Below are 24,184 nucleotides of genomic sequence, written 5' to 3' on the forward strand. Positions count from 1 at the left end.
AATGTTGTAGTGCCAAGCTCAGGGAAGCATGGGGAAATGGAATGAATTAAAAAGGGTCATATTTCAACCTGCACAGCATAGATCTTTAATGGCTTTAAAAAACAAGAATTTGTTGCACAAGTTTGAATTTATTGGGGATTTGCTCTAATCCACACAGGTAAACAGACACTCTCAGTTATATACACATAACAAACCCGCTGATATTTTGGTTAAATATTCCTTAACAGATTCCACCTCAACCAAATGCTTTTAGCAGTCATCAACAAGCAGGTGTAGCTCTGTGTTGGGCAATCCAGTGAGTGAGCAAAGAGAAGCTACCAGCCCAAAATGACCACAATGATGAGTGTATGAAAACTTCTGACTACTACATTTCTCACAATGCAACCAAAAAAACATAATTTCATTATATCCTTCCTACTTGCTAAATGTACAAATAGAACATAAAAGCAATAACAGTGTTTGGTGTCCCTACTCTTCATGTATGACGACATTAATCCCAGTGTATACATCCTCACAGTCCTCAGTCGAGCTATAATTAAGAAGCTGGGGTGAAAACACCAGTTTGAGTGTCACAGTGCCGATCTATTGTATAATGAATCCACAAGTGGATGTTGTCACTGTCCTGCATCCTGCCATAGATTACAGAAGTGCACATCCTGTTCAGGGTGACAGGTCAAGGAAAACACAACAATCAAGTAACTGATCATGCCGGAGACAATACAAAGTCAATATAAAAAAACCCTTTTAAAGTTACATTGATAAAAGTGCAATTAAAAGCAACATATTAGATTAAATGTGACAAATTCAGTTCTTGTTTATGCTGAAAAGCTTCAGCTCAAGGTATGAATCAACTATATGTTTCTGTGGAGCAGTGAGACGATGACCTTATCGCCTCTGGGTGTGAGAGATGCTTTCTAATGTTGCTGCAGAGCCACAGCTGTGCTGTGTATGATGATGGACAATAGCACAGTGCATGTTTTGTGTACATATTTCAGGCTTATGTTCATATATGTGAGTTTGGTTGGTCTGACACACACCAATTGAGAATCTTAATAGTATTATACATCTTAGACAAGATGTGTGCTGTTTTCAGACTTGTTGGTCTTTGCAAGTAGTCAACTAAACTTTGATTTGTTCCAGTGCCTTTTGTTTAGTTAGTAATAATAATAATAATAATAAAAAGCGACTCAAATGAGGATAAAAATGGACCAGTACTTTCAGTCTTTAGCACCTTCAGCTCAGGACTTCAGAGCAACGATAAAATATGATTGCCATTAAATCACTAAATTCTCAGGATTTCTCTTCCATTGTAATCGAAAGGAATAAAAGTATTTCTTATGGATCATTTGCTCTTTCCATACACATGCTCCGTCCATTCAATACAATTATCAGATACTCCAGTCTGATTAGATTGTATGACTGTGTATTGCTTTGTTTGTTTAACTGCCATTTTGTTGGTGAGCAATTAATTTTTTTTTATTTTGTATCCTGTCAGCTATTTAAATATGTATTTTTTTCTCCTTTTATCTCTGATTTTGTTTGCATGTGTCCTGGTACTTGTTCAAATTCATCCTGGCAATATCACTTGACTTGTGCCATGACTTTTGATCCTACACATTTTGCCATGGTAACCATATCATTCCTGTTCCCCCTCCCTTCCCCTCCCCTCCCCTTCCCTCCTCCCCGCCCATATCCTCGTCCTCTGTCTTTCGTCTGACTCGCCCGAATAAAAGTTCCCATGATGCACGGTGCCACCACCTCCACTGTTTCGTCGGCCTCGACCCCAGTCACCAATGTTCCTTTCGCTGAATCTGCCGCCTCGAATCAGGTTTGCTCTTTCATTTCAGTCCTCTTTTGATTTTAGCTCTGTAGGATCTCAGTCCTTTTCACTGTCTGCCCGTAGTGTCACGTGTTATCTTCACATTTCATCTCTCCTCACGTTTCTGTTTCTTATGATGCGAGCAAATGAAAACAACTCGTTTTGAGAGGAATCTTGAAATTGACAACTGTTTTCATCTGAGTGTCTTTGTTTGGTGTTGAATCACATCATGTCTGTCTCAGTCGTTCCTGTGTGCAGTATGTGGCCTGGCATTAAAGCATGCCAGCTCTCATCTCTGTTAAAAAATATATATCATATAAAAATAAATGTTTGCAGCCAAACAGTTACTTAATTTGCTTGGATACAACCTACCAGTCAAATGATTTAGGGCACCCTCATTATTTAAATTTCTAATAAACTTGAATGGTACGAAGGTCAGCAGGTCACCAGCAAAGGAAAAAGGAAAAGAAAAATGTGTAAATTTATTAAAAAATAAGTCTAAGTTTAAGAAAACTGGTTGAACTACAGCTTTCCTGCAGCTCTGGAAGTTAATAAATTCACCCGTAAGTGTCCCAACTTTTCTCAAATACTAGAAACCCTTGGTCTGTACAGGAACAATCTACACCCTCTGATGCACCGTTGGCCCTGAAAATCCTGAACTGTGAAAAATGGCCAGAAATGTTTTATTCTTTTTGAAACTGGAGCGTTTATTGAACCTTCTGACAAATTAAAAAAGAAAATAAATATCAATTTGCTATATGTGGTATGTTTTATTGCTTAAAACATTTTGTTTTTGAGAGAGAATAAAACAACACTGACGAAAAAACTTGTGTATCAAATATAATACAGAGTTGAAGCAATCTGGGTCTGCAGTTTATCCCACAGCAGCACAAAGACCTGAAATTTCTGAAGAAACAAACTGGACAGAGAGTTTAACTTCGATTAACCAGACAGGTCAACCCGCAAGTGCATTGATGTGTGCGCCACTGTGGAAAGACCGGTACAACACAGACGTTACAAGAGATATGTGACAAAAAAAAATCCACAACACAAAAAGATGAAAAATGCTTGTTAAACCTTAATTTTGGCACAAAATTTTAAGCAGTTTTTTTATCAAATTTGCCTCTTCATTCTTTATGTGTGTTTTCTTTTATGTCCCAGTGATCACTGAAATTAAAGCCCAGAGCCCACCTAACAAGTGAAGGAGTCCCGGTTTGATCCCAGGAGGAGATCCAGATCCCTTTGGGGCTGCATCAGGAAGGGGATCCAGAGTAGAAAATCTGCCAAATTAAAGCTACCTGCTGTGGTGACCTCTCGTGAATAAGGAAACAACTGAAAGTGGCCACAGTGCTTCACAAATTTGTTAGACCACCTGACAAAACACCAAAAAAAAAGCACAAATATTTTAGAAATCTGTCAAAAACTTGCTTAAAACTAAAAATTATGTTTTTATTTATTTGGCAAACAACAAACTGAATTCACGTTTTTATTCCCGAATTTGAGCCAGCACACTTAATCAAGCGTTAGATAGCATTCAACCACCAAAACTAGTAAATAGCTGTAATTTACCATCTCGATCAAAAAACAATAATGTGCTTTACTAATTCTTTCTGTTTTTTTGTAAAGCAGTAAATTTGATATTTTAGCAATAAAAACATCACTTTGATTTAAGAGCTTGCACAAACTGAAGGATTAACCATTACCATTATTTACTCAGAGTGCACTGAGATATTACACAATGTAATTTCCCTTAATATGTATAAAAATGAGAGCGCTCTAAAATCCTTTGACTGGTGGTGTTTGCTGCTTTTTGTTGTTTACTTACAGCTAAAACAGAAGTCCGTTTGCTTTGATTTTTACGAAACATGATGGGGATTTTTAATTTCAAAACCAGCAGGAAAAAATGTTTCACATTTAAGATGAAATCACATGTGGCTCGACTCTACTATGCAGCTTTAATGGAATTTACCTGAAATGAACTAAATTTGCATTCTTTCGGTTTACCAGCATCATACCAGTCCATGATTTTGAACTAACCTGCTGCTACTATGGATGAGTGCATAACTAGTCGACTAGGTATCACAGATTTTGTAAACTTTCCTTCCTGAGATGTTACACCCAACCCTCTCTCTTTTTGACGTGAAGATTCAAACAAGCAAAGGTGTAAAGTGAGGTGATAACACACATTCAGCATTAACATCTATAAAACCAACCTCAGTGCTAACTTGACTATTTGCTTTGCCCATAATTTTAAAAGATCATTATAATTAAGCACAGATATCAGTATAAAATAATCTGCTACAGAGGTTTGCCTGCATATGTTTGTGTCTGTAAGAACTCACAGCTCCTCCTCCTCCTCTTCCCCCCCTCTCTCTCTTCCAGTAGACCCCTCGGAGCTTCTGACTTCAGATCCGGTGGAGCTCCAGTGCATTCCCATGGAAACCCATTTCTGCCCCGTCCCCAAACTGCTGGTGGCAGCTCCTGTGGCACTAAACTCAGTAAGCCTTTCCCGAAACCCCAGTTAAAGTCCCATAAACCCCGAGCACTGCAGCAAACATGTGCCTCGCCCACAGTGCACACCGACTGATATCATGTTGTGAACGTAAGAGAGCTGCGATGGTTCATGCAATACAGACCTGGACGTATTACCGTTGCTTTAAAGCAGCCACCCTGATGCATACTGACTTGATCGGGGCGAGCAATAGAGCTCCCTCGTCCTTACAGCCATACATGCCCACACCTTAAAAGTGCAGCACATGTGCACACACATAAACACACACACACACATATATATTCAAGACTAAATGCCCTTTATGGGTCGGAGCCATCACATGAGGCCACCCAACACATTTGACTGTTCCAAAGTAAGAAACTCTGAGAAGTTCATTGTAGAAAATTCAGACGGACCAGCTGCCGGTCTCCAACCATGACGGGCTGTCAAAGTGAAAGAGTGTTTCATATCATGTCACGTTTACGTTTCAAGATGAGTGCAAATGTGACGTTTGTGTTGTACGACGTGTACCGCTCAGTCTGTCATCATGGTCTCATTTTGCCCGGTGATACGTCAGTAAGGGGTTGTTGTTCATTTGTTTGTGCCTTTGATTTTTTCTGCTCAGCTGCAGAGGAGACTTAGTGTCCCAAAAATAATTCAAAGAAGAATTAGTTACGTAAATAGAGTGTATTAGCCTGTAGCTGCTATTGGGATAAAGTCTACTGGTTACAGCAAATGCCTCTTAAAATGTATATTAGAGTTTCCTAAATGCAATGAATGATTCGCCCCCCCTGTTTTATTGAAAAATGTAGACTGGGTGAAAGTAACTTAGTATGTAATTACTTCTTATAAAGAAGATGGGATGAGGGATATCTTTAGGATGTGTTAAATAAACTGCCTTAAAGCAGCTGAGGTTATGTTCTCTATGTAAGGGCCCCTCTCTGTATAGTACTCTCCAGTAATAGACCAGACAGCTCCAATCATCAAAACTGATAAACCTGAGCTGTGAAGTTTCTTGAATCGTGATTTCCGATCAGTGATTGTGTTTCTTTTGTGATGGGTAACTGTGTAACGACTAAAAAAGGAAAGGTTCATCCTGTTTCCTCTGTGATTTGAAACCTGAACACTCTTTGAAACCGATTCTGTGTGTGTTCAGCTCGCCTGTAAATGCCACTTAAACTTTTACACCTGATGTCAGTTATTGCACAAGATGGAAGCGAGATCGGTTTCCTTTTGTTGTGCCTAAAGTCTGCGGTATATGCAAGGAACTGCCCGTTTAATGCAATATCTGGATAAATCCTCCAAATAAATGTTTCCCTCTCTAATGCAGAGATGTATTTCAAAAGGCTGTTTGTTTAATGTGGCTTTTGGACTAAATAAGTGGCACAAGATTTTTATGTTTTATGGTTCTGCAGGGAGAAAGCTTCGAACTTGAAAATGTCCTGTCTGACTTTAAAATGTCATGTCTTTCTACTGCTGTCCTGTTTGTCAAAAATGACGAGACTCTAAATATTCTTATAACCAGAATCAAGTTGTAGAAAAGGATGAACAATTCTCATGCTTGATGTCTGATGGTGAAAAAAAAATTGGGGGGGACTTTCAAGTGTGTAAGGAATTGCTTTGTAGGTGTATACAAAAAAATGAACTTAACAGCTTTGGAAACTGGGCTGAAATCACTTATATCCAAATTCAAATGTGCCTCTTTCAAGTCTCCTCAAACAAAACTGTCAGTACACTGTAAGACCAGACCAGTGCTCAAAGACAGATGTGTTATTTGGTACATTATTATAATATGAAATCACATTTGTATCAGTTTCTTCTCTGAGACAGCTGTGCTGTCTTACTGTCAATGTAAGGAAATAAATCAGAGAGTTGTGTGCATACATACGTGTGTCAGAAAAGACGATGGATCACATATTTGGTTAGATGTAAATGCTGCAGATATTACACATCTCCCATTGAACATTATTCATTTTAAATAATGTTAATGTGTCGTGAATGTATCTAATGCAAAAACTTTACACATGCCCTTCTAAAAGACAGGCATGCTGAAATGTAATGGTTCACTCTATATAGACTATTTCAGAGGTCACATACTGTAGGTACCATGATGAAACTGTGTTAAGACATATTAAAGTATGTGTATTGTTATATAGATTTATATTTAATGTTAATGGGTGGTGTGACTACTTTTAGAAATATCTTTCACTGTCAGAAAAGGTAGAGCAGACTGCTGTACTCTTTGAAGTACAAATGTACACAATTCAGGTACATTTCAGTACCATTTATTGCTAGTCAGTTTTTCTACCCCTACCCTCTGTAGTATCCAAAGCACTATAAACAAAGCATATTCTCATTAGGCAGAAAGTCAGCATGCTACCTTTTTTCTCACATGTATTTCCCTTGTCCCAGTACTGCAGCCCTGATTCTGTTAACTTTTGGTGTAGAAAGGCTTTGTGGAGACATAACTGTGCAGAAAACCCACCCAGCCAGAGCTGCAAGTTCAGCACCAGGTATAATCCTGGGATTAACCCTCATTTTGGGCGTGTAAAAGCTTTTCCCTCCTGACCACCTAAATGCCCCAAATGGCGTATTTGTGGCAGTTTAAGAAAAAGTACACATATCTGCTTACTTTTTTTTAAAGACAGAAGATCTGAGCTGCTCTTATGTTTCTGTGCTAATACTAAGCTGGAAAGAGCTGCTAGTTAACACAGAGAAAAGGCCAGCACACCTTAATAAACAGTTGTGCAAAAACAACCGCATTACACATCGTGACTGCTTGTGAACAGTGAGGTTGCCAGGCAACCAGCAATATAACCCAGATGGATTGTAAACTGTCCATGAAGAAATAATTACAGGAGGAAAACATCTATAAAACTACAGAGTGCCCTCTTTATATCCATTTTAAAGATTAAATGTGCAGTCTTGCATGGAAGGTGTTTACACCTTTTAGATAACTAAAAGTTAGCTTTTGGACAAACTGTGTAATGTTTGTAATAACTTAAGCCAACTTAAACAAGAATAGAGTGCCCTCTATAAGTGCGTTAACAGATATTATTGGATAATTTGTGCATCTGAAGTTGCTATTAAAGCACAAAAATGAGACAAAACAGTAGGTGGCTTTAGCTCTTATATAGTATATAAGTAAAGTTTATTTATAAAAGCACTTGTCACAGAAATGAAGTTATAAAGTGCTTGGCAAAAAATAGTGTAAAATAAATAAAAACGGTGAAAAATCACAATAAAATATAATAGAAAATGATAGACGTATAAGTAAATGTCATCTGCATAGAAACGATAAGAAACTTCTGAAAAACCCTGAATGATGCCAGCTGGCTCAGGATTGAGCCTCGCATTTATCTGAGCCTTGCAGATAAATAAGAAGAAGGTTAGTCAAATGGAAACCATAGGTCTACTAAGGAAAGTATCATGGTCGACAGTATCAGAGGCTGTGCTGAGGTCAAACAGACCGAGCAGAGAACAAATCCACAGATCCTCTACATCAGAAGCCATATGAAAGCATGTTGACTGAACAGCGAAAAGGTAGCCTAAAGTAAACGCTACTGAACTGGTCTACAAATATCAAGATGCATAACTATCTATTTCTGTGCTGTCTGTGTATTAAATAGCACATAATAAAAGCTAAAGCCAGTCTGTATTTTATCTCATGCAATGCTTTCATCCTAAAATGCTAAAACTGAGGTTTAAAATATCTATTTCAGTTTACATACTTTTAGAGGACACCTTATTTGTAATAACCTAATACCTGTTAATTTATCTGTGTAGCTCCACTTTGTATGGAAACAGGCTAGTGCCCCATACAGCTGATTTAAGCTTCATATTTACTATACAGACATAAGAGTGATATAAAATCTTGTGAATAAGTGTATCTCCCAAAATAGTTGAATAAAGTATTTTTTAAAGTATAGCTGACTTTTTATCTGCATGGTGGATCAAACAGTATGTAGGCTCATAGCTGTCTCTATGAACCTGATGATCAGAATGTCCAGACAGGTCCCTTTTTCTAAAGACTAGCTTCGTCCAGCCAATCCCCTCCTTAAGTGACCCTACCCCTAACATCAGTATGCCTTCACTGTCCAGCTGGAAAAACAGAATACTTGATTAATAAACTGTGCCTCTCGAGGGCATTTGAGGTTTTTAAATACATTTAAATGTATCTATTAAGGCTCAAGAGTGTATTAATTTGAGGATTGTGGAGCACCATGAGAAAAAAAAAAATACAAACAATGTTTTTACCTCTTAATTTTGTTCCCTCATTCATTCTCTTGTACTTGATTACCTTTGGGCCTGGTTGTAATTTTTTTTCCCCACACGGTCCTGAATCATAACTGTTCAACGTGTGCAGAGCTCTGATCTTCGCTGTCCTGTGATCAGATCCTTCAGCATGTGGACACAGTTAACTCAGTCCTGAGAATACAAACAAAGGGCCTTAATCCTCGATCATATGTCACAGCTGTGTATGAAAATGTAATAAATGTAAGATTTTTTTTTCTGAAAAAAAAAAAAAAAAAACGCGGCATGAAAATAATAATAACAATAATGACAACAAAAAAATCATTCATATGTAGTTAATAGTTTGTGTAGACCAATATGAAAAACATTATGATATGAAAATCATTTGTACACAATGATGGAGTCATTGTTAATGGTAATAGTTGCTGTTGCTATGGCAACAAAATGACAACATGGCTACCTTTTTATTATCCTAATAGTGATTTTTTTTCCACAATAATTGAGATGACATACAGCACTAACCTATCCGAAAAGGGAATGTCTAATTATTAGTTTGTCTTGTTGCAACGTGATTGAAAAAACTTTAATCCTTGTAATATCCAAAGGTCCTTAGGGGAGGTCAGCCATTTATTTTGTTTTGTTTATTTGACGTTCATTTTATATTTAGGTTTTTTCTTCTTGTACATGGTGTTTTTGAGAAATAGGAATGAACTCTGGCTTTTAGAGCAAACATCTGTCAGGGAGGTAAAGAGACCCTTGGACTAACTGGAAGATCTTTTTTTCTGTGGAGGCGAGCGGTTTTTGCCGTTTGCCTCCTACAGACCGAGAGATCTGGCTCAGGTTTTGGCCAAGAAGGTGGTCTCGAGGTCTCTTACTGCCCAGCTGTGCTGGGTGATGTCGATCCTCACTGAGGTGTATACGAATGTGTGATGTTCACCTTGTTTGCACTTATGTACATAACTATGTCAGAATACTCAAAATTTATTTTGAATAAATACAGATAAAAGAGTCAATTAAAAAAAATCTAATCAATATATTGTTAACGATATGTCTATTGTTTTCTTACATCTGCCCTTTTGTTTGTTGCTAGAGCCCTGTTCTTTGCTAAGCATGGCACTGCCTAGCTGTAAACTACAAATGATTTGCTTTATAAAGCTATTTTTTTTTCAGTTCACTTCAGTTGATTGATCCTCTGTGGTTTAATAATATGCGACCCTGACATCAAACAGGAGAGGTGGATCATATGTAAGAACCTAATCTGAGCAGATGACATGCAGACACATTCCTCTCTCCAGTAAAGCACCGAAATAAAGCACAGAGTAGCTCCATCTGCAGGCTGGAAAAAAACAAAATAGGAGCCGATATTAAATCTGACCACAGAGGAACAGAGATTTAAATTCTCCTTCATCTCTGTCATTTTGTAATTTTTTTAAACTCTCCTGTTTCTTGTCATTAACCAAAACAACAATAAATCTGAATTCTCCTCAGGATTTTAGACTAAATTGCAAACAAACGGCTTTTCCAATATTTTCCTCTCCCAGCAGCAGCAGCATCCTCACATGACTCTGGTTCTGCTGATTTGAACATGTGATCCTCTTTATTTGCCCCCAAAGCCAGCGATTTTGTTGCCATGGCACTTCTCCTAGTGTTGAACTGACTGAGTCATCCTGGAGAATCGGTTCACAGCCCTCTGACTGTTGAATATTGACTTCAAAGAGTTTGTGAGCAGGGACGGGTCTCTGAACGACGTGTACCCACAACTCACCAAAGCGTCTCTACTGACTCACCAGCTCCCCTCATCATTGCTGTCCCAGTTTAAGTACATGCTGTGGGTTTTAAATCACTGTATTGTTACGATTCATTTTAGTTGTGATTGTGCCTTTAATGTGCAAACTGGACTTTTAGGTTCTACATCTCAATGACTAAAACCGCCACGTGAACTGAGCGTGTGCCAATCATATCAATTTAATTACATCCTCTGTTGAGTCCACAACTTATTTTTTAAATTGGGTACAATCGCCGACTGAACGACACCCCCGTGGAAGATGATGAGGGCCAAAGACTGTTCAGGACTAAGCCATAAAAAACTCTGACACTCTTGGGCAGACTTGAACGTGACTGCTGTTTCTTTGTTTCACTCTGTTTTCTGCTTGTGGTGCTTGTATGTGCTGCTGTGCTACATGCCAATATATTTTGCAGTGTATAGCTAATTATGAGTAAGTTACTGTGCCTATGATGAGTTCTGCAATTTCTGTTTGACCTTAAATAAAACACTTCATTGTGATCCTCTTGTGTGTGTTTTTTTTGTCTCTTTCATTGCAGACATACACATACAGCAAAAGAAGTATACAAACCACAACGTACACCCTGAACATCTGGTAATGCCCCTAAATGTGCATATATAGCCTTAAAGGACCCCTTTATGCAACAACTGTTAATAACTAAGACTACAATAACACACATGCATCTCAGGGGCTTATCTGTATATAAAGTGTTTTGGCACCCAGGAAAGACCTTTTAACCTTTCACAAAAGAGAAATCAGGTCATTGGGATCAAGATGAAAATATTATGGGGTTAAATTTATTCAAGCATAGGGTATAGACACACTGGACAATTTGTTAGGTACACCTTGCCAGTACTGGGAACTGGAAACATTCCTCAGAAATGTTGTAGCCTCAAATCGTGGCCTCAGTTTCCTGTTCTTAGCTGACAATACTGGCACCTGATGTGGACTTCTGCTGCTGCAGCTCATCTGGGTTCACAGATGCTCTTCCTCCTTGGTTGTAACGAATTACTGTTGACCCTTATCAGCTTGACATAGTCTCACCATTCTCCTCTGACCTCAGGTATCAACAAGGCATTTTCCCTCAGAAAACCATGCTCTGTAAACCCGGTGATTTTGTGGGAAAATCCCACTAGATCCACAGTTTCTGAAATACTCAGACCATCCCATTCATGCCATTTTCAAAGTTCCTTAAATCACAATTCTTCCCTATTTTGATGCTCAATTTGAACTCAACATGTCAATACACTGAGTTGCTGCCATGTTATTGGCTGATTAAATATTTGTGTTGATTGAGGAGTTTAAAGGCATACCTAATGATCTGCCCAACAACATAAATGAATAAAATAGTCTATAGCTCAATAAAATTAAATAAAACAGGATCAAACAATTATCTTAATTATCTAAAAAATAAATTAACTCAAATATAATGAGGTAATATGACTATGCATTACAATAAAAAATGCAAAATGGCTTACTAAAGACAGTATGGCAAAAACCAGATGAAATTAAAGTTTCTTAGATAACAGAGTGCAAAGTGTGATGAATGATGCAGTTTTGAAATTAACTGCACTGTAGAGAGTCACTGTCTTCAGTATGCAGAATTAATCTGAATTAGCAGACCACTAACTTAATCTATTGCAGTTAAAAGCACTATAGTAAAGCTATTCAGAGAACTTCACCCAAATATACATATAAAAACAGGAATCGAAACTGCTCTCAGAGGAAGTGAGGTTGACCAGCTTCCTTATGCTGCTGATGTAAGACTGCAACCTCTGAGTGTGACATCCTCAGTAACACGGAGAAATGGTCAAGATGGACCTGTAGCTGATTCATTTTGTGGCTGTTTCTTTAAACAAATTCTTCCGTCATATAACGGCAACATTGTGATTGCACATTAAACCAGTCTTTGCTCACAACGTCCAGTCTTGGTGTTTTTCACATTGTGAACTAACCCACACTTATGCATCAGTGAAGCTAATCCCCTGGAGGATAGTGTGTAACTGTGGGAAAATAAATGAAACCACTTCATGTGACAACAATCTGCTCATTTAGATAACTTGTGTGAATAAGATAGGTCTGCATGATAAATCGCTAAATATGTAGGTTAGCAATTATCATTATTATTATTATTGTGTATTCAACTAAACTGTAATAAAACTGAAATGTAACAAACTGTCTATTGTGTGTGGACATAAAACTAGCTCATCACTTGTTTGAATGACTCAAACGTCAGTGTAAAACATTTTTTTAAAATTGTCATCTGAAAATGGTCAGGTACAAGGACTGGACTGAAAATGAGTGAAAAGGAAAAAAGATTTTCTTCAAAAAGCCTGGAGAGGGCGCATTTAAAAAAAACTAATTTAAAGGAATAAGGGGTGTCTCAAGGCATTTGCACAGTACTGTATTTAAATAAATAAATAAATATCAAGGAAAGAACATGATCAAGTCCCCGCGACCCAGAATTGGCTAAGTGGAAAACCTGGATGGATGTTAGAAACGAAAAATCGTAATTTTCTGTAACGTTTTGTGTGCTTTTATTATGAAAACCGTCGCAGCGGAAGTCTGATTCTCGTTAGCGGAAACAGGTTGTTAGCTCCAGGAAATCAGATGGTTGAAAAAAAAGCCTTTCTTTCTGAAGCAGAACCCACCCTGTACACAGTCACATATATACCGGATCAGTAATAAACTGTAGCCAATGGACGGTGGGATTATAACACTGAGTCTGCGTCGATAACGGGCCCGGTTGCTAGGGCGCCGGGCTGGGCCGGAACCAGAACCAGGCCCGGACTAAGGGAAGGACGCAGTCAACGCTGCGGCGATACCGGCGGGCTGCTGTGGGGACTGTCATGCGGTTTGGGGTGAGGGTCTAATGTGTACCACCGTGACCTGCCGTCAGTAGACAACAAGTTCACTGACCAACGCCGGCGCTTGTGGTGAATCACATCGATCTAACGACTGAAAGCGCGAGGATGGCACAGCGGGAATTCAGCAAGGCGCGAGCTAGCTTTAACGCTAGCTAACGCCGGAGTTGCCGGACATCAACTTTTACTGTCTCACTAGCTGGAAAACGTAGAAAAACCCAAGTATGAGCGGTTGAGCTGTTTATGTGAATGAGGGGGGTTATTGTATATCGTCTAACTTTTGTGGCTTCTCTCGTTAGCTCTCGTAAAGGCCTGATAAATGTTTGTGGAGCGAGTATAGCAGTCGTTAGCTGCTGAGTTAGCCCGCCTTGACCGCCCCAATGAAAGAATACAAAGTTGTCGTGCTGGGCAGCGGCGGCGTCGGGAAATCCGCGCTCACCGTGCAGTTTGTCACCGGCACTTTTATCGAGAAATATGACCCGACCATCGAGGACTTCTACCGGAAGGAGATCGAGGTGGACTCGTCGCCCTCCGTGCTGGAGATCCTGGACACGGCGGGGACGGAGCAGTTCGCGTCCATGAGAGACCTGTACATCAAGAACGGACAGGGCTTCATCCTGGTCTACAGCCTGGTCAACCAGCAGTCTTTCCAGGTACCCCAGATGCACCACACACACCTGAAATCTGCAACCGTATGTGGTTAATCAGGCTGTGATTCATACTTCTCATGCAGGGAATGCTACAAGCCACATTATCGAGATTAAAATGTGAAGGCTAGGGCTCATTTGGACCCCCAATATCTCCATATAGCACTCATTTGTTGAAGGATGGCACCACACAGAAAACAAACAGTGCATAAGAAAGCTTAGATAACTATGAACCAGGTCTACTAAAGAAAATAGTCATCCCACGTCCTGATATTTTAGAGCCTTCAATATTAGCACTCGGTATTTAATGGATAATTACTTTTGAAGTACCAATAAATAAAAGTGCTTTAACTAGATGTGAAAAGAAGTTTTGGCCTTCCCAAAAGGAAATGTTTAGCAACCGTAAAATATATATTTGCATATTTCCAAAACTTTCATGAAAATTCACGAATGTCTGCTGGGTAAAACAAAGCTTTACCTCAACAATGTGACCAGTTTTGAGCCAGAAAAATCGTAATTAAATGTTTGCATCATGAAGAAATTGCCTATTGAGAAATAACCAAAGTTCGCATCTGCTTGATGATTAATTTTTTGTTTTGTTTAAATTTCAATATCTCACACTTCTTATTTTTCTCAATTTTTAAGGACATCAGACCAATGCGAGACCAAATAGTGCGAGTGAAGCGCTTTGAGAAGGTGCCGCTGATTCTGGTTGGTAACAAAGTCGACCTGGAGTCTGAGCGTGAGGTGGCCGGATCAGATGGACGGGCTTTGGCTCAAGAGTGGGGCTGCCCTTTTATCGAAACCTCTGCCAAGAGCAAGACGATGGTGGATGAGCTGTTTGCAGAGATTGTCCGGCAGATGAATTACTCCTCGCTGCCAGAGAAGCAGGAACAGTGCTGCACAGCCTGCGTGGTACAGTGAGGAAAAGGTAGGGACATCATCTAGCAGGGCTGTACCCATGCTCTGGACACACAGCACAGTTGGCCCCTTACTATTTTTACGAAATGTGATAAAATGTCCCTGTAGAGACGGTTCACAAGACTGTGTGGTGTTTTGAGTGCAGTGTGAGGGAGAGAGAGATTCGGCTGGAAGTGAGAAAGAAGAGTGGGTGGTGCTGCTCTGGGCAAACTGTTTGGTTTATCTTGTTATCATAAGATCGCAGAAAGTATGCAGCATGAAGAATGCAACTGTCTGAATGCTCAGGGCCGGGAGGAAGAGCAGGGGGCAATGAAGCAGATGGTCCTATGAGGCGAGTCGCAGAAAGAGGAAAATGTGACATCCTGAAAAATAATTTATGTTCCAAAACAGGAAGTTCAGTTTAGATTCTGTGAGAGATGCAACCGCGGTTTAAAACCCACCAGCCTTTTAAATCTTATGCAGCTGTAGGATTCTCGCCTGTCATTTAGTCTCAAATTAAAACAAGAAAATAAAGATGGCTGCTTTAAAAATTCTGAGTGCTAAACCTTTAATCATTACTCTGTTAATTCATTGTCATCTTATGGTGATATATGAGGTTGATTCTCCATCAGTACCTTTAATTTGGACTTTTAAGTTGTTTTTAACTAATGATGACATCTGTGAAGTTCAGGATCCAAAATGTGTCAGATAATCAATAATAAGTAATCCTTAAACCCTTTGGATTTTCTTTGAGTCCATCAACACGGTAGATTACGTTTTTTGAAGTACTTCACATTTTCACGCTAGAAGTAAACACAGAACAAAACATACAGCTGAGTTTAATAGATGCTTCTGTAGACAGCAGGCACAGATGTGCATTCCAAATTTTTGAGTTAAGACTGGAACGATATCTGATCCAGTTATTAGATCAGTGGATCCCCAGCTCAGTGTTTTTAAAAAAATCCCAGTGAGCCAACAGATCAGACATTTTAATTTATTACGTATTTATAATTTAAAATGTCTGATCTGTTGGCTCACTGGGATTTTTTTTTATATATTATATACTGCTAGCTAAATGCACAACAGTATCATAAATGCGTTTTGGGGCATAAATAAATGTAGTAAAATAAATGATGCGCCTCTCTTGAGAATGCTGCAGATATTGTTACTACTGTAGAAAGAGTGCCTGCTGTTGTCATTCTGCAGCAAAGTTAAGAAATTGCCAGATCAAACAAAATTTAATATTAGATAACCCAAGTAAAAACAAAATGGAGTTTTTTATTATGGGAAAAGATCTATCCAAAATCCCGAATTAACTGTGATTAATTCACAGGGGGTAAGTTCAGTTTCACTAGTACACCCTACCAGACATGTTGAATCAGGAAATCACTTAACGAGAACATGTCTAACAAAGTGAAGTAGGCTAAATTAACTCAAAAAGCAACATGTCGTGCTGTGAGTTAAAGAAACTCAAACTGATTAGAAACATTGACATCTCTTAGTATGGAAAGAGTTAAAAAGCAATTTCTAAGGCTTTGGAACTCCACTGAATCACATAAATATAGAGAACTGCAGTGCACATTACCAGCAGTGGGTGACCTACCAAAATTACTCCCAAGAGTGCATCAACAACTCATCCAAGAGGTCACAAAAGCACTCAGAACATCTAAAGAACTTTAGGCCTCACTTCCTGCAATAGATGTCAGAGTTCATGATTCAGAAATAAGAAAGAGACAAAAGCCACCGATGAACAAAACAAACCCAAAGGCTTGATTTGTGTGTGGCTAAAAACAAATGTGAGCTTAAAATATTTCTGTTACATTAGGTGGAGAACTAACACAGCATTTCATAAAAAGAACATTGTATCAACAGCCAAACATGGTGGTGGCAATGTGATGCTTTGGGGCTGCTTTGCTGCTTCAGGACTTGGATGACTTGATGTAATTGATGGAACTATGAACTCTGCTCGCTACAAAAACAGAAACAAAAAAACCTGAAGAATATCCTGTCATGAGATCATGCTTTGAAGCTCAAAATCATTTGGGTTTTAAATTGGGATGGGAATTGAGAACCTTTTCCCAGTATTTCAGTTTCTTGCCTGCCAATTAAGCCCAGCTTATTGTCCATTCATTAGGATAGGGATTTGTGCTGATGCGTGGGACTGTAGCCTGAGGTTTATGTTGTTAAATGGTAATTATGAGATGGTATGTTTCAGGTCATTTTACTGAGAAACGCGAAAGTAATGTGTCAAATTACTTCCTCAAAGTGTTCTGCATAATATATGTATAATATATGTGTGTGGATGGGTGGATGACTGGATATGTAAAGCGCTTTGGGGTCCTTAGGGACTAGTAAAGCGCTATATAAATACAGGCCATTTACCATAATACATTATTTGTTTTTAATGTCCACCAACACATCAAAGACAGGAAAAGCCTCCAACATGCACAAACATTTAACCACACAGCACTATCAGTAAGAATTGAATCGATAAGGAATCAATCAGTAAATGATATGGATAGAGCTGGGCGATAGAACGATAACGATATGTATCGCGATATAACTTACTCGATAGAGAAATTAAGCTATCGCGATAGACCTCGCCGCTCTCGTCCTCTTAAAAAAAAAAAAAAAAAAAAAAAGGTCAGCCAATCTAAATTAAGCAGCGCAGAGCCGAACCAATCACAGCCGCAGCGTCACCTCGCGTGACTTGTTACGTACAGCACAAGTGCCAAGCCGCACGTGGGTTTGTTTGGGAAGCAGCCAGCGGAGGAAATGAGTGTGCCGACTAGAAAAATCAACCGAGCGTGACCGAAGAGAAAACAGATGATGGTTCCAATGCCGGAGAGACTGTCGAACGGAAGAGCCATAGAAGTTCCGTAGTGTGAAGGTATTTCGGCTATTTCAAGTCTGACAAAAAACAGAGTAGCATGCACTGTAAATTGTGCCGAAAACAAGTCTGGAAATACAATAAACTGGTGCATGCGTCACACTGTGCGCCACGTTATTGTTTCGGTGAAATGAATTTCTACAATACTGTTTCTGTTAATTGTACTCTCTGCAGTGTTTAAATGCTTACATATATACACACAGTTACTGTCCCTCCACACATACGACTCGGTTCTGCTTCTATGCCCCAGCTTTGTTTACTTTTTCCCACCGAGGCTTCTAGACTTCTGATTGGCCAACATTTCTGCACGGTTAGGAATCTAGCGCCACCTGCTGCTTTGGCATGTTCATAGCAGCGTTTTCCTTCATTTCTGCCTTTATGTGTGGACGGGATTATTTTTTAAAACGAAAACGGAAAATCTCCGTTTTCAAAAATACCCGTGTACGTGTGGACGTAGCCTCAGTCTCTGACTGGAAGCGCTAATACTAAATTGACAATTTAGTCTGTTTCGTTTGTTCTGTTTTGAAACTTAAACGCTTTAGCGGCTGCCTTTTGTGTAGTTTGCAATATTTGCCTTTATTTATCTGAAAAAGTCTCATGTTCCTTAAGTACATCTACCCTGTTGAACTTATTATGGGAAATAAATATTTAAATAAAAACAAGCTGCTGATTATTTCACATTTTACTTGTGAGCAACAGCACATTTAAATCTTACAAATATAGTTATTTGGCTTATATCGTGATAGATATCGTTATCGCCTGAAATGAAAAAAACATATCGTGATATGAAAAAATCTCATATCGCCCAGCTCTAGATATGGATAATGGAATCTGAATCACTAAATTCTTATCAGTTCCCATCCCTGGTTATGCAGCAGCACAATGAGATAAGTCCACCTCTGAATGGGCTTAAATCAAATTGAGATGCTTTGGTATGACCTTAGACTATTTATACTTGAAACCCTCAAAAAGTATTAGTGAATTAAAATAGTTCTGTAAAGAAGAGTGGGCCAGAATTCCTCCAAAGGGATATGAAAGACTCAATGCCAGTTATGGCAAACACTTGATTGCAGTTCTTGCTGTGACTAGCTCTTATAATTAGAGGACAATTACGTTTTCACATGGGGTCAGGTAGTTTGGGTTAGTTTTCCATAATATATGAAATCATTAAAAGCTGCTATTTGTATTTTACTTGGGTTATCTTTTTCCAATATTAACATTTGTTTGATGATCTGAAACCTGTAAATGTGGAAAAAAGAAACAAAAGAGAGAGCAGGGGCAAATACTTTTTCTCAGTACTGTAACTTCACTGTAACCTTTAAGCATCAGTTGCAAGCTTTACGAATTTTCTTTCCTTAAACCGCAAAACTCAGTAATTTAAAAATAAAACATCGAGCATTACCGTGTACACAGTAAACGCAACTCAAAATACCGCCATGTGAGTATCAGTTTTTATCCACAACTTGATTTTATCACACAAACCGTAGCGTTCCTTAAACATCGTTCTGTTTGGGCATTGACCTGCAGGAGGATGTAACCCTGCGTGTATTACAAATAAAGAAGAAATATACCTAAGAACAGTCAATACTGTTGCACTCCAGGATTCAAATTAGTTTAAGAAAGTAGGTTAATAAGCTACATGAGCAAATTTTATTATGTTTAAACAAAAATAATCCAGTATGAGGGCAGCCATTTTGGGTCCAGCAGGCTGCAGTACACTGGAAGAAATTCACTGGACAGTAATCCAAACAGTTTTTTGTTTTCTTGTTTTTGTGTTTTTTATTGTGCACAGAGTTTTTAAGTTTGAGAGAAAACCATTTTCTTTATGCACCTCGGACATGGAATACTTTATGCCATATCCTTAGTGGATTTAAAGCATCATAAGGATTGTTAGTAAGGAGACGTTTGCCGTCAATGACTTTTATTTGTACATTTTGTCTGAGCAGCAGTCCAGAAACCAGGGAAGCTTTAGTTTACCGTTACATATGGCAGAGAAAAGCATAAAAAACTGTTAAATAATCCAAACATGACTCTGACTTGTATTTGAAAATAATAACTTTGACATGCTATGCTCTTAAAAATCATTGCGTTTAACTTCACAAACCCTGAGCTAATGGCCTCCTGTCTTTCTGTTTCACAGACTCATCATTTGTCTGGATCCACCTCAAGCTTTTTGATGATCCGTTAACGCGGGCACAACCTGACTTCAACCCTGCTGATTAAAAACTTACCGCAGCTGGCAAAGTTTCTGCTTGAGGTGGTTTCTGACTTCCTGTCTCAGAGCATCTGACAGGAAAGACGTCGGTCCTATTTTTGATATCATAACTGTTAGAAGATGTTTCTGCTGCAACCTCAACGGCCTTCGCGATGACCCGGGATCAAGTTGTACTGACTGACTTTTACGAACGGCCACCTGTGAATTCGTCTTTTCGGGTTTTTTTGTTTTGTTTTGTTTTTTATGTGTGTGTGGGGTTTTTTTTTTTCTGAAATATCCCTGAAAGCAGGAGTGTTGTGAGGTTGCAGCATCTTTTTAAAGCTGCTTAAATCATTACTATATACTTTAATATTCCTTGTATTATGTCTCAAGTTTGGAATTTGAAAAAATTATTTCATATTATTGGAGCATTTTCACTTTTAAGCATGCTTACTTCAGCCAGTTTCCCATCCTGGTGTACTGTGCTGATCTTATTTTGAAAATCTTATTCCGTAAAACTGACACGAATTAAAGTAACGTGAGGTTTTTTGTTTTTGTTTTTTTAGCTCAGCAGGGTGAATAACTGTATTAAACCAGTGATGCTTATTTTTAATTTTTCAGTAGTGTGAGGCAGTGAAACTCATCTGAAAGCACGCACGCTCAAAAGTGAAAATGTTTTTTACCGCTAATTCAACTTGAAGTGATGTGGATGAGCCATTTTGCTGTTTTCAGTCTCTACAAGGTGTGACTTGCGTGGACGCCGGTCTTCCATTTTCAGCTTTCTTGAGGGCAGTTTTTTATTTTGTTATTTTATTCTATTGGAGGGAGGGGGGAACGACTGCAGGAAGTTCAGCGTGCATATTTGTGTTTGACTCCATGACGCGTGTCACTTTAAATATTCAGAGACGCCGATTCCTTATCATTTAGAAAAAAATAACTTCCTCTGAAATGTGGATTAATAAGAAGTTCTGACACAGTTAATCAGATTTCACTTTGTATTCTTCTTTTTCTTATAGTAACCTATTTATTAAGAGCTAATGACACGGGCTAGCCAGTTTTAAACTTATACTAGTTATTTGCTTTCTGTGCATTTTTGGGATACATGCTATGTTGTATCTTTGTTTTGAAGCTAAAAATTTAACAGAGCCTTAAGATATCTGTTGCACCCCGTTTGGCCTCATATTTCTTTTGTTTGTTTGTTTTTTTTTTCCCCCTGGAAGATAACAATTGTCATCATTTGGTAATAAACATGCTGGAATCTGCTTTTGTGATGTGACACAAATTTTGTCTTTTACTTGACTAAATAACCCTGATTTGATCATTTATACACTAGGGTAAACAAGTCATTGCTGAATTATTAAATTCACCAGCAGTCCATAATGTAATTGGTGGGTTTATTTTAATAATTTAATTAAATTCTCAACAAAACTATTAGGAGATTTACAAAAAATGTACATTTTAGTTAGTGATGTAAGTATTTGATCACCTTGTAAGACGTGATTTGGTGCTTTGTCAGATGTGTCATGCAAATTTGGTATAAAATATGGACATAGCGTGCGTGAACCACTGCATAATTTTGAGCCAGAGGTTACCATTAACTGGGTATTTATTATTTAATTAGTGCTAATTTCACTCATCAAAACTGGAGAATAATTTCTTGCGTGATCTGTACCTCCCAGGAAGCTGTAATGTTAGTCAGATAATCCAGAAATGATCCAAAAGGCACCAACAGCACACAAACAGTAAAGAGGTCCAGTTTAATGGCTCAAAATAGTAGCTGAGGCCTAGCAGACCCCAATCTGATCCAACTGCCTGTGTCAGGACATGCAGCTGTGATGAATGGGAGAATTATCCACAGAGGCCAGGCTGTAAAATTAGGCATATTAACATGGGAGTCTCTTTTGGAGTCGCCCTCAAGTGGCCAGTAGAGGAACTACAGTTTCTCTTCCTCATTCCAGCTGTCAAGCATGGTGGTGGAGGGGTGATGATCTGGACTTATTTTCCAGCCACAGGCCCTGGGCATCTTTTAGTCACTGAGTCAGCTCAATGACTCAGTGACTAAAAGTCTGAAATAAATAAATGAAAATGAAATGAACTCTACATAAAAGTATGCTCAAATGTGAGGACATCTGACAGATAAAGCTTGGCCGAAGTTGAGTCATGCAATAGGTCAGTGATCCCAATCACACTAGCAAATCTACATTAGAATGGCTGAAATGGAAAGCAAGCACTGCACAGAGACACCTTTATTTTTTCACATGACTGCTTATATACACAGAAAGATGGAGTTTAATTTTCTCGACTTATGAAAGTAACAAGAAATATTAAGGATGCTTTATGTTTCCCTAAAAGAGAACTAAGAGCTTAAGATCTCCTCAGTTCTGCTGTGAGGACAGTTCATACTATGTGAAAGGTGCACGGTACCTGAAATCAGCTCTACCGAGGTTTCCCAGCAATATCTGGGGTTTGTAGTCAACGTGAAAAAAATGGGCCTTGGGTCCTCTTTACTGCACCTTGATACATAAATGAGTGCATGCAGGTTTTAACACCATACCTGACATGTGCACCAATAAGGCCCACACAACAACTTTTGTGATGTTTCTGGTAAACGAGCAAGAAGAGTTCCAACTTTTAATCGTCTAAAAATAAACACTGCCAGTAATAGGCCACACTTTCCATTTCCTTGTTAATGTGTTTGTTTTTTCGTGCACCAGCCTGGCAGTTTGTTATCTGTGTGTGCGCGTGCGCACCATTTGCAGAGTTTTTTTTTTCTTGCAGATTTCACACATGATGGTGCTGCAACTTCCCACACAGCAGAAAACTGGCTCATCTTCATTGCTACTGCTATTTGGCTGTCAGGTGGAGCTGTTGGGTGCACACTGAATCTGCATCCTGCACTGAGCTGGCAGATGCTTCTGCTGCTGTGTGGGGTCGCTGATGTCTCACAATCAGCAGGCTCATCTCAGCTCTTCAAGGAAACTAAAGTCCCGTTTTCCTGCTGAGTTTATCTCAATCTGCACTGTGAGTACAGCAAAAAACACCACATCAGCCTACAGGGAACAGGAGTGTGTCATCATAAATGAAAACATGATTACCACAAACAAAGTGAGTCTTTTAAATTCACCGAATGAGAAACAAGTTCAACTGCGACCATCTAAATCAGAATTTTCGTCTTTCCACCCACATCAGATGTGCATCATGGAAGAAAAGAGTCTGAAGTTTAGGTGCTGCGACCTGAAAAGTGTTATTGCTTCTGGATTTAAAAGAAGCATGAATTGGTTAAAAAGGTCCTGAGCAGATGTGAGAGGATTTTGTGGTTGTTTAGCTTCACAGAAAACTTTAGCAAAAACCGTAAACTTTTAGGTCACTAAATACAGCACGATTTATGCAGTACACATGAGATCTCAAAGTGTGGACTCCTGGATGTCTCTTGACCTTCAGCTCCTTGATGCTGCTGCTCGTCGCTTTATGCTGGTGCCCTGATGCCTCTGCAGAGCTTTGTCACCACATTTGCTGCTCTACACCTGCATGCCCCAGGTACAGGAAGTCTTTACACCACAGGCCGCCCACACTTTGATGCTTTACATTGCAGGAGAGTCTACTTGGCATAAATTGTCGCTGGCACTGGTTTTTAATGTCAGTGATGTTTCGGTTTATGTCAGCCTACTTGTTAAGTCTAATTGTTGGATGTTTGTCATTATGCTTCTTAAATTTGTAAGGTCTTAGTTCAATCTATAGGATCAAGACATGCCTTTGTCCCTGTTTGTCCCTGACCCCCTGGGTTTACGAGGGGAGGTACTACTGTTTATTGTGAACGTTTTCAATAAAAGGCAGCGAGAGGAGCCCGTCGCCGGGGTCATTCGTAATGAGATTCGAAGTGCGTTTCATGCAAGTAAATCGATCGATCGCTGACTGTCTTGTTTTCTTCATGATGAATAAGTCTCTAAACCAGCGGAGCCTGTGGAAACACAGACCCAACACTACTTATAACTTGGTGAATGTTTGTGAGCAAATTATTCAAAGCATGAATGCCCTTCCCATGTCATTATACTTCTCTTTCTGCTTTTCTGAGACTTTGTGACCCCCCCCATGCCCACCTTTTTTGTCAATTAAAATGTCCATGTAACTACAATCCACCAACCAAGGCAGAGATGACCAAAGCCATCAAGTCCTTGAACAATGGAAAGGCACCGGGGCCTGACGGCATCCTTCCAGAAGCTCTCAAGGCAGACGTGGCAGCAGCAGTGGAGATGCTACATCCTCTCTTAGTGAAGATATGGGAACAGGAGCAAGTGCCTTCTGACTGGAAGCTTGGGTACCTGGTGAAGCTCCCAAAGAAAG

At 39.1% G+C, this 24,184-nt stretch overlaps 2 protein-coding genes across 7 annotated transcripts in view; both read left to right on the plus strand.

Annotated features, from left to right (window-relative positions):
* The window catches only part of mbnl3 (muscleblind-like splicing regulator 3), a 36,247-nt gene extending 25,399 nt beyond the window's left edge, over window positions 1-10,848 (plus strand). For 4 of the 6 annotated variants that reach the window (XM_026143972.2, XM_026143980.2, XM_080307852.1 and 1 more), the window contains one exon: window positions 4,202-10,848. In XM_026143972.2, coding sequence (XP_025999757.2) covers window positions 4,202-4,344 — 143 coding nt within the window. In that variant the 3' untranslated portion in view covers window positions 4,345-10,848. Of the gene's footprint in view, window positions 1-1,733; window positions 1,829-4,201 lie in introns of all 6 variants that reach the window. The other 2 variants (XM_026144007.2, XM_026144015.2) reach the window with 2 other exon arrangements.
* Window positions 10,849-12,902: 2,054 nt separating this feature from the next.
* rap2c (RAP2C, member of RAS oncogene family) lies at window positions 12,903-21,106 on the plus strand. Its single transcript, XM_026144029.2, has 3 exons — window positions 12,903-13,865; window positions 14,505-14,790; window positions 19,790-21,106. Exons 1-2 carry the CDS (start codon window positions 13,593-13,595, stop codon window positions 14,781-14,783), a joined length of 552 nt encoding a protein of 183 aa, XP_025999814.1. The 5' UTR covers window positions 12,903-13,592; the 3' UTR covers window positions 14,784-14,790; window positions 19,790-21,106.
* Window positions 21,107-24,184: the final 3,078 nt, after the last annotated feature.

The sequence above is a fragment of the Astatotilapia calliptera genome, chromosome 2 (genome assembly GCF_964374335.1).
Source record: "Astatotilapia calliptera chromosome 2, fAstCal68.1, whole genome shotgun sequence".
In the NCBI taxonomy this organism is placed as follows: Eukaryota; Metazoa; Chordata; class Actinopteri; order Cichliformes; family Cichlidae; genus Astatotilapia; species Astatotilapia calliptera.